At 30.2% G+C, this 11,684-nt stretch overlaps 1 protein-coding gene across 1 annotated transcript; it reads right to left on the minus strand.

Annotated features, from left to right (window-relative positions):
* Positions 1–1,583: 1,583 nt before the first annotated feature.
* On the minus strand, positions 1,584–10,986 carry LOC122501426. Its single transcript, XM_043610876.1, has 2 exons — positions 10,819–10,986; positions 1,584–4,366 (listed from the first exon to the last, which is right to left on the minus strand). Exon 2 carries the CDS (start codon positions 4,293–4,295, stop codon positions 2,874–2,876), a length of 1,422 nt encoding a protein of 473 aa, XP_043466811.1. The 5' UTR covers positions 4,296–4,366; positions 10,819–10,986; the 3' UTR covers positions 1,584–2,873.
* Positions 10,987–11,684: the final 698 nt, after the last annotated feature.

The raw sequence follows: 11,684 nt of genomic DNA on the forward strand, positions 1-11,684 counted from the left end.
GTATCCCAGTATATATTGTAACTAGAAGGAAGGCGAGGGACTAATGCCTAGGACGCTTGGCTCCAGTGTAGGCTATACGCGGAAAGAACGTTATTGTTAGATCAGCAATAATTTAACGATGTACCACTTTCGAATCACGTCGAACCTCATCCAACTAGTGAATGCTTTTAATTGTTTGCGAGTAGAACCAAAGCAAATATAGTACCGCTGTAATGTTACATTATGCAAGTCTATCTATTATTGTTGCTGTCGCTTATTTCATTGTTTGAGATATTCACGTGGTATACCTATACTCGTGCAGAATATATATTCGCTGCATTCAAATAATAATTGAAGGGTTCAACATTGAACGCGGTATAAATTATTCTTCACTTCGAGAGAAAATTTCTTTTATTCCGTCCCAACAATACTATTTATATGTGTGATCTCTTAATTTCAACATGGTTAAAAAAATTATTTTCCTCAAGTAATATTTTATGCAGCACTACTATTATCTAATCAACATTTCATAGAAGTAATTCGGCTACACACATATTCAAACTCATTGTAATTAAGTTTGCAGTTTGATTCTTTATGGGATAAGGGTTAATCCATTACATTTCATCCGGAGAGGTTGTTACTTATTTGGAGAAAAATTTGATAACTCCCGATATTAATATTTTAGCTTACAATTTTTATTTAATTTTAATTCATTTAATTTTAGAGCTATATATAATGCAATGCGCTATTGCAAATCGAAATCCATTGAAAATTTTCATATAAAAATAGAAAACGGATTTACTTAATAAAATAAATTTCTCAATAGGTTTGACGGACTTAAAATATAACCGCGCGAATGTACATCTGATATCTAAGGAGTATTTACCAATTATACTCTGATCTTTGCTTCTCTTCTTTCATTTTTTCCCGATTAATTAGCGATCGCCCGTGATCAAACGTTGTAACTCTCATTAGATTCAAGATAACTCATCAATTCTTGCTCGAAACTGCGAAAATAGAAACATGTGCAAAACTCTTCCATTCGTATTGACTCTCACTTGTCAGAAGGATATATTATCTACAAGGACTCAATATTCTTTTTGAAAGAGCCAGTGCTCACGCTTACAGATCTACAGTATACAGTGATGACCTTTGCTCGGCGCTTAAAAGCGTAAGCGCGCGGAAAGTGAAGATCATTGAACGAATGGTAAAATGATTCGAATGTTCTGAACATTCTCGATAAATATTGAAGAGGTCAAAAAAACACCGAGGACGACGCTGATAAAGGTCTTTTCACACTTTTCGCAGGATCTTATTTTCTTAGTCGAAATTCCTATCACATGTAAGTTTTCGACTTAATGTTTATATGTATAATATTTTTTCATTTCCGAAAGCATAACAGATTTTCTGCTATTATCCAATTCATTATGTAAACAAATCATAAATAATTAACTTTTTGCCTTTCAGCTCTTAATGAGATATAAAATCAATTTTTTCAAATTCGAAAAATATGAATTAAATAATAATTATATGGAGAAGGAAGAACAAAACGCAAAGGTTATAAAATTGCTTGTTTATAAGATGAACAATATGTTTATTTTATTATTAGGTATAAATAATAACATCATGTTACATTGATTTGGTATAGTATTTCTATATATATATTTCTAACATATTAATGAATTTTTAAGGAAAAAAAAATTTATTTCATTTGAATACAAAACCTACTTACGTAAGATTTGAATGAAATTCAAATCTTACCTTCCCAAGATCATATATATTATCAACATTAACAAAACTATGAAAGGATATATTTCTAACTTACCAAAACCTACTTAGAATTCTCAATTCAAAAAGAGCAAAAAAATTTGTTAAACTTGAAAATGAAACACAAGTTTTAAATCGATAAAATGATATCAACATATTTAATATTATATATAGGTATTAAGGGCATCCGGGAAAAATCGTCCTGCAAATATGAACCCGAAATATTTTATCCTCTCAAAATGAGACGTCAATACCAAACGTGATAGACGTCTCATTTAAAAAGAAAAGAATATTTTGAGTCGGGATTTTTTGGTAAATATAGAGAAATGCTCTGGGACCAGCGGTCCTCTCAGAATTTAGAGAAATTTTCATGAATAATTATTGAAAAAAATTGTTTAAATATACGGAAAAAGGGGGTTTTGAACGGTTCAGTATAGACGTCTCATTTTGAGAGGATAAAATATTTCGGGTTCATATTTGGAGGGGTGATAGAGGAAGACTCTCCGAGGAGCGGCCCTCTCCGTTTTTGCAATAATTTTGCGAGGAAATTATTTTATTAACGATTGAAAGTGGAGTAATTTAAGATTAATACATTTCCTCAGTTCGAGTCGCGACCACTTCCGAGAATTTGCGCCACCTCCTTGACCACTGACACATAGATCCACTTGTCTGTGTGCTCGCCGCCATATTGCCTCTCACTTTCGCCAAAAATCCAACTTTTGTAATTTCGTTTTTCAATATTTATTTCAAAAATTACTTGCAAATTTCGAGAATATTCTTTATCATCATGAATTCCCCTAATTATCATGATAAATCCGAACTAAATATCTCTCATTATTTAGGAGTGAGACGACACGCGGGAAAACACTTTTTGGGCTCGATTTTTCCCGGATGCCCTTACAATTTCTTTCAATAATTATTTATCGAAATTTTCTTAAATTCCGAGAGCAGCGCGGATTCCGACTCAAAATATTCTTTTCTTTTTAAATGAGACGTCGCTCACGAAACCATTATTATTTCCCGGATGCCCTCACTAAATTTCATAACTTATTACTTCCATCAACATATAAGTGTGGGAGAAGCCTTTGACAACTTATACCAAAGAATCTTTCAAAAATGTTGTTTAGTTAGCATCCTTCTTCACTACTCAATTCAGATTTTCCTTTTGCATTATTCAATGCAGACCTTAAAAACAAAATTACTGGTTGGAACTGTTTGTTCATATTTTCCATTTTCTTTTTATGTTTTTCATGTATATTATCGTTAGTGCTATTAAAAGTCACTTCAATTGATTGTTTTATTTGGAAAATTAAATTGTGTAACAATTTTTCAAGATTATGTTTAATTGTTTTGCCCAGGTTTTCATTTAAACAATAATCAGTAAATCTATTGAGTTTATAATAATTCAATAAATTATTCTCCTCAATTACAACCTTTATCCTAACATCAATTGTTTCAATAAGTTGTATCTTTTTCTCATATATTGTTGTATTTGATACAGCGTCAAGCAACACTTGTTCAATTGCAATTAATTTGTTTCTAATTCCCATTACTGTTTTTTCATCTACAAACATGCTAGAATCATTTAAATTTTTTATTTTTTCACTGCAAACTGATAACACAACGATCTCTAATTTAGTTAGAATATCTGGTTTCAGAAAATTATCTCGGATTTTGTGTAAGCAAATTTTTGATGTTTTTGAAATAACTGGATGTAAATCGTTGAGAGAATTTGTCGATGTGAAATAAGAGTTTTCAATAGACTGGAAAATATTATCATCGATATGTAAAATATCATTATTATCATTCACTTTCCTGAAAATACCAACATGATTACGATTATTTACTATATACTTTAAAAATTTTCTTGAAACAGTATCTATTTGTATTTCTGTTGAAGAAGAATATCTCCTTAGCCTATTATTTATGAACTCATTGTCCACTTGTTGGTCAAACAAACGAAAAGGTACTTTTGAAAAAATTATTGTTATGCTATCAAAAACATTTTCAAACATTTCTCCAAATAATTCTTCAAGATTATTTAAAAATGTTGTAAATGGTTTTGTATAATCATCGTTAATTACATCAAAGCTGATAACTGCAATAAATTTGACAGATTTAATATTCTTCACCAAACTATAAATACAAAAAGCATTTATTATGTCTTGAATTTCTCCTCTGTTGTCTTCAAATCCGGGAGTGTCCCAAATAGTCAAATTAGATAATTTCCTTGAAGTCCATTTTGTGGGATGCAAAGTTTTTGATACTGATGTAGAACCAATTTCTGGTCCTAAGGAATTTTCGTCTGCTTTTACTAGAATAGTATTATATCTTTGTTTTTTAACCATCAGTTTATTGCCAATTAAATAATTAATTAATGCACTTTTTCCAGATCTTGCAGAGCCTATGCAAATTGCTTCATTGAAATCTCTCATGATAACAGTTTCATCAAGCATTTTACTAATTTCCAATATGTCATCTTCTTTAATTGTACAATTTTGGCAATTCATCATTGGAACTACCATGCAGATAATTAACATTGCGATCATGTTTGATTAATGACAATATTTCCTCACGTATGAATGCAAGTTTAAACTTATCTTCGGTGATAATCTAAAATCTATAAAATAAAATAATTTACTGATCATAACTTTTGTTTACAATTTCAATTTGTTTAAATAATAATTTATTATTTACAAAATTAGATGATTATTCTAAATTATTATTACTAAATTTATTAAAAATAATCAATAAATAATTGAAAAGTAATTATATATTAACTTTTTTAAATTAATTTATATTTATAAACATTTATAAACTATTTTTTAAAATTACATTCAGGTATATATGTAATAAAAAGCAATGTTGGCAATGAGTCTCAAAGAGAAGTAATATTACTTGATATCTATTTGACCTTAATTTGACGACAATATTTTTCACTTTTCAGTAATAAATTAATTTTTGAAGATAATATTATGATCTGAAGTTCGATTTGCTCCACCGCGTCAGAATCAAACAAGTAACTCAAAATTATTGTGAGCTTGGGTTCTAGAGGTTTTTGGGGTCACTGACTACGAAGCCAATGTCAGATTTTTAAAATTCAAATTGTCGGACTAATTTTCTTTTAAATTAATAGATTTTCATTCAAATTGCAGTATCTAGGGGGTTTTTGTGTTGCTGATTACAAATCCGTCATCAGATTTTAAAAATTCAAAATGGTTTAGTAAAATACATGAATTTCATAGATACATAAAAATTGAAGAAAACTTTTTAATAATGTACTTATTCGATTTTTAAAAATGACACAGGGATGTGTTCACGTCATTACTCTCTCATTCGCGAGAGTGATTATTCAGTAACTAACCATGGTTAAAAAACCGGACAGATTTCGGACTAATTCGAAATTTGTCCGAAACAATGCGGTTTATGGTCAGGTTTTTGTCACCCGAAATTAATCCGGAAAAATCCGAACTCTATACGGTTTGTGAACAACTAGTAAAACCGGAGTTGGTTCGATGAAGTCCGAAATTAATCAGTTAATTTTAACTAGTGAATCCGGAATTAGTCCAGACAATTTAGTGAATGTTAATAAAAGAATAATTATACAAGTTACACATATTAATTATTATTACTTTATGCTACATTCAACATATTTTTCGATATACCTATCGCAATTTTATTTACATTAACTTAAAATTTCTAACGCTTGGGGATTCGAACCTACACCTATCTAACATTATATCGCACCGAAATCGAATACACTAACCACTATACCACGCTCGCATGGGAGTTCAAATTCATAATAGAATTTATTAAGTGCCACGAAAAGAAATGACAAGAAACTAACACATCAGTGTTAATTTTAATATTGAAACAAGATAACTATAATAATACTAGTAAATTTGGAAAAACAAATTGACTGCAGAATTAAATATTTAATTTACCATAAGTAAATACCCTGAATAAAAAGTGGGACCGATTTCGGACTAATCCGGAATTTGTCCGCAACAGTACGGTTTATTGTGGGGTTTTTCACCATAAATTAAGTTTGAAATCAATACCGTTTTTTATAACTATTGAATCGGTAATTAGTCCGGTTTAGTCTGCAGTTAGTCAGATCATATGCGACTAGTAAATGCAGAAGTAATCCGGTTAGTTTAACCAGTGAATCCGCAGCTAATCCGAAACAGTTTGCATAATTATGGACAGGTTTTTGTCGCTCATAAATTCAAACTCAATGCGGTTTTTGTATAACCAGTGAATCCGGAATTAGTCCGATCTAGTCCAAAGTTAGTCTGATAATACACGGAGAAAATTTGTTCCTTACATTTTACCGAATTTTTCAATAAACTTGGGATATAGTAGCATAATCGTAATTTTTAATAATTTTTATATTATTTTTTCGGTAACAATATTTAAAATCTAATGTGATATCTTTATTCCTTAAGAACTAGTACTGTAAAAGTTGAAAAAAAAATTGAAACTGAACGTTTAATGTAAATTAAATAAATACCTCCTTGATGGGCACTAACGTTTTAGGAATAGTTCGGTAAAACTTTCTTGACTTGCTTAAAGTGTTAGTTTTCAGGAATAGTTCGGTAAAACTTCCTTGACTTGCCTAAAGTTTTAGTTTTCTGGATTGAAATACTTTATTTCAAGTGTCCCGCAGTCAAATGAAAGACTTTCACTCTAATAGTTGATTTTTCCAACTTATTTAGACTTAATTAATAATCATTTTATTATTATTTAAATTAAAATTCAATTAATTAATTAATTATTTTAAACACTTATTAATTGCCAAATATGTAATAAATGCTTTTAAATCATGTAAAAAGAAAATATAAAATGGCAATAACATACTTATTTTTTTAACATATAATTTATTCATTTTAATTAAATATGAATAATAGTAAGTAAGTAAGCAAGCAATCAAGAAAGCAAGTAAGTAAGCAAAAAGGAAATAAATAAGTAAGCAATTAAACATATAAGTAAGTATGTAAGTAAGTAAATAAGTAGGTAAGCAAGTAAGCAGAAAGGAAATAACTTGCTTGCTTACTAGCTTACTTTCTTATTTGCATACTTACTTTCTTAATTTGCTTACTTGCTTACCTACTTATTTGCTTACTTCCTAATTTCCTTCTTGCTTACTTGCTTGTTTCCTTTCTGCTTACTTACTTCCTTATATGCTTACTTGCTTACTTTCTTATTTCCTTCTTGCTTACTTTGCTTACTTGCTTATTTCCTCCTTTCTTACTTTGTTTACTTGCTTATTTCCTTCTTGATTACTTACTTTCCTATTTGCTTACTTTCTTACTTGCTTATTTCCTTCTTGCTTACTTTATTCCTTATTTGCTTACTTGCTTATTTCCTTTTCGCTTTTTAATACCTCACAATTATTATTTAATATTTCAGAAAGATTAATTTTCTATTAATTAATTTAATAATTTCCAACTTGCACTTTTAATATGTATATTTTTAATTTTAAACACAAAAATTTGAGAATAATAAGGATTTTCATAAATTATTGTTTTATTCCATTAAATACAAATTTAAACATTTTTCTTTCTAATAATAAAAACATAATTTAAAAATATTTCATAAATTGACCTTGAATATAGTTAGAAATGATTCATTAATATAAATAATTTTTAATTTTGTACAACGATAGTTTATTAATTTGAATCTTTCTCACAAGCGGTGAAATAAAATTGAGATTAATATATAAGGACAGTTGAAACTTTCTGAAGCATTAATGTAAAGCGTGCGATGTGTGTATTAGTGTATGCGTTTAGAATGTACTGTAGGCAGGTGTATCAATTAGTATTTGTTCGTAAACAATTGTAGGGGGTTTAGGTAGTGATTAAAGTAGGTAAATTGAGAGTTACGGCAGTATTAATATAGATCTACTGAAGTAACATTATTTTTTATTTTTGTTCTTCAAGTTTTACCGAACTTTCAGTAAATTGCAACTCGTCAGTTTTACCGAAGACTTTATCTTACGTTTTACCGAACTATTCAATAAATTGCAACTCGTCAGTTTTACCGAAGACTTTATCTTACGTTTTACCGAACAATTCAATAAATATGAATGTAGCGAGCACTTGGCTTACGTTTTACCGAACTGTAACTGAAGCGCTAATACATGTATCGTGAGCTTTATGATTTTTACATTATTTTTCAATGCAATTTCTTTTACAGTCTAGTTCTTGAAAAATTACTGTTTTGACACTTCATCCCAGTTTTACCGAACTAAATTCAGTAAAATTTCAGGAATAAATTTTCTCCGTGTACGCAACTTGGAAGTGTGAAATTATTAAATCCGGAATTAATCTTGTTTTGGTCAGGTTTTTGTCATACGAAATTATAATTATATAGTTTGAATTTATCTGCATTTAATACAAATTGTTTTTAATATACAAATTCAATATTATACCAAAATCATTCCTGATTAAGTCTTTGAATTGGATTGAATATGGATTGTTTTAAACTGTCTGTGGATTGTATATATATAAATATTTATAAATTCTTATAATAATAAGACTTATTTTCGTACTGTGGTGTTTTGATCAGATATTATTCGGATTGACGCTGACTATTACCCGATTCTTTGCATAAAGATTCCGAAACAAGTATGGAACAATCCAAATTGTTCCATACTTGTTTCGGATTAAATCTTTTAACTGGATTAAATTCGGATTATTGCGGACTGATTTCGTATTATTTACATATTGATTTCGGATTATTTCGTATTTATTTTAGATGAATTTTTTGACGGACATAATTTCGTATTGTTGCATAATAATTACGGACTTCATTCATATAGACATTTAAGGTTACTCCAGACTGATTTAGGATTCACAATTTCACTCGGATTGATGTTAGATTAACGCGGATCATTTTCGTACAATTATCGGACTAATCCACACTAATGTACCAGGATTTAATCCGGATTAGTCCGAAATTTTTATCAGGGATATAATATGATTCGGGTGGCCGTCTATTACCGGATTCTTAGCATACATATTTCGGATTGTTTCGTATTTGTTTCGGAATATGATTTTACCACACTAATTTCGAATTGAAGCGGACTAATGTCGGATTCTTCGTGTCCAGATTTCGGAAATTATTTTGTATTTGTTTCGGATTATACCTTTTAGTTGGATTAAATCCGGATTGTTGCAGGCAATTTTTGGATTCTTAGCATACAGATTTCGGATTGTTTCGTACTTGTTTCGGAATAGGATTTTGCCACACTTAATTTCAAATTGTTGCGGACTAATACCGGATTTCTTGCTTACAGAGTTCGGATTGCTCCGGACATTTTCGGATTAAGTTTTTTTAACTAGATTAAACTCGGATTGTTGCGGACTGATTCCGTATTCTTTACATATTGATATCGGATAATTTTGTACTTATTTCAGAAGAATTCATAACCTGTCATAAATTTGGATTGTTGTGGACTAATTACAGACTAAATTCGTATACATTCAGGATTACTCTGGAGTATTTTCGGATTCAGGTTTTCGTTCGGATTGATATCAGACTAGCGCGGATCATTTTCAGACCTTTTTCGTACAATTTTCGGTCTAATCCGTACTAATCTGTCCGTATTTCATCCGGAATTAGTCCGAAATTTTTACCAGGGTTAATTTACACTAGATTTTGAATTTATATTCATTTTTACTTGAAATTTTATAAATTGCAAAACTTTTGAGCAATAAAAATTAGGTTAGAGACCCGAACCTCGTAATAATAGACCCGCAATTCTATTGTGAAAAAAGGTCTACGCACAAATAGACGCCCTTTCGTTTAGTGAGGCGCAAACTAGGAAAATTAGTCGGGACCCGTCTAATTTCGTCACGCTTGAAATATCAGATGATGATGTGGAAAGATAGAGAGGTTCTAACTAGATTGCCTTGTCACTGCCTGAATAGAAAAGCAGAATGTGGGGATTTAACTAGAGGGCCTCTTTAGCGCCTCATTAGTTTTTCTAAATACCAAAGCAAAAATTTACGACAGGCGTAATATTGCGCCAGTAATATTGAACAAGTTACTGAACAAACACACATGTAAACAACACTGTTTCGACCAATCAACCAATGACTAACTTAACACTAACACTAACGCATACCTAACACTAACTCGCACGCTATGAATCTACTTTCTCATCGTCCTTATATACTAAACAGAACATTCCTTTACCGCTTGTGAGAAAAAGTGCAATATTTTGAAATTTAAAAATAGCAAATATTTTTGCTCAAATAGTTTTTAAACTTTAAATAGTATTTTAATATGCGTTTAGAACTATTTTTCTGATAATTTCGTTGCTTATTATTTAGAAATTGGGATTTGTCAATGAAATTGAAAATTAATTAAAATACCTAATAGGGGCATAAATAGATACCAGATAGATTTTCCTGTTCAGACAAAAAGGGCATTCTAGTCAGAGCCTGATTGAAATATTTAATAAGGGCATAAATAGATCCAGCTAGATTTTCCTATTTGGAAAAAGAAGGCATTCTAGTCAGTGCCCTATTATCACCTATCTAGACATTACTTGTGTGGTTGGCCTCACTAAATCCTCATCAGTGCCCTTCTTTAAATAAGGCGAAGTCGGGCAATTTCCACACGGGATGTTCTCGTTGCTTGCACTTCTTACACTTTAACACCTAACCTGCACTATGCTGTTCTCTTTGCCGGATGTGACGCAATTTTACCATACATTTCGCTACACTTTCTGCACCTACTCTTGAGGTGGTGTAAAAGTCACAACGAGGGAGAGTGTAATTACGTGAACGCACCCTGGAAGTGGCCGTTAATATTAAGCTGCCTCTACATTGACGAACGTGCTGACATCACAATGTTAATCGTTTGACGGTTACAACAATATTAATCATGGGTGACGTCAGCACGTTCATATTGAATTCGAAATCCGCAGAATGCGGAATTCTTAGTGCGGAATTTGGAATCTTGAATGTGAAGTTTAAAATACAGAATATATATATATATATATTTTACAAACATATTTTTAATTATTTTTATTCCAGAGATATAGCCGTAGTAACATCTTACCTTAGTAATTTTGGCTCAGGTCTTCTCTGCTTATTTACAAAAATATTAATTTCTTCTGTGATATTTGTTTTTGTTTAAAAATGAACATTAACAATTGAACCAACTTAACTTTTTGAAAATTGATTCAACTTAAACGCAACGTATCAAACTGCTTGATGTGGCGTTTGCAAAATTTTTAATTTTACGTTTGTCGATATCTCATATAGTAAATATTTATTTTATGTGTTGATAACCAATAGAAAAACTGAAGGCACATCAAGTAAAGATAGAAAGAAAAAATTTTATATATTTGCAAAGAAACATAAACTAAAATAGTGATTAGAAGTTTAAGTATATATAAAAAATTTTTAAAAATATAAAAAATAAATATTTTTTAATGAGGATAAATTATTTGGAATTATTAATTTAAATAAAACTATTTCATTTTAATGAACCTCTATTCGGTGGACGTCAGAAAATTTTTCGCGGAATATCAACAATTTCTAAGCATTTTCCTAATAAAGAAAAGTTTGATGAATATTTAATTTTCAATGAATTCTATTAATTAATTGTAAATTAATTCGGTTGGCAGGGGGTTCCCAACCAGTATAGTTACACCGGCGTCAGTACGGGCTAGGATCCGCGCCGGTTGGAAATTTCTGGGAGCTAAGACGAGCCTTATCGAGGAGCGAGGTTAAAAGTCGGTCGGTAAATACTATTATTTATTTATTTATTTCCCTTCAACATTCGTTACAGAAAGAATGGTAGATTTGAATGTTAAACTCATTTTTCTTTAAACTGCATTTTTGATACTTCTGATATCGAATAATTACTATTTTTAATTTTTCACCCGAAGATGTCTAAGACCACACAAACTGTTCATAATG

The sequence above is a fragment of the Leptopilina heterotoma genome, unplaced genomic scaffold (genome assembly GCF_015476425.1).
Source record: "Leptopilina heterotoma isolate Lh14 unplaced genomic scaffold, ASM1547642v1 Lhet_21, whole genome shotgun sequence".
Taxonomy (NCBI): Eukaryota; Metazoa; Arthropoda; class Insecta; order Hymenoptera; family Figitidae; genus Leptopilina; species Leptopilina heterotoma.

Excerpts from the sequence above, each read along its gene's own strand:
- LOC122501426 (XM_043610876.1), bottom strand. The coding sequence starts at position 4,295 with ATGATCGCAATGTTAATTATCTGCATGGTAGTTCCAATGATGAATTGC.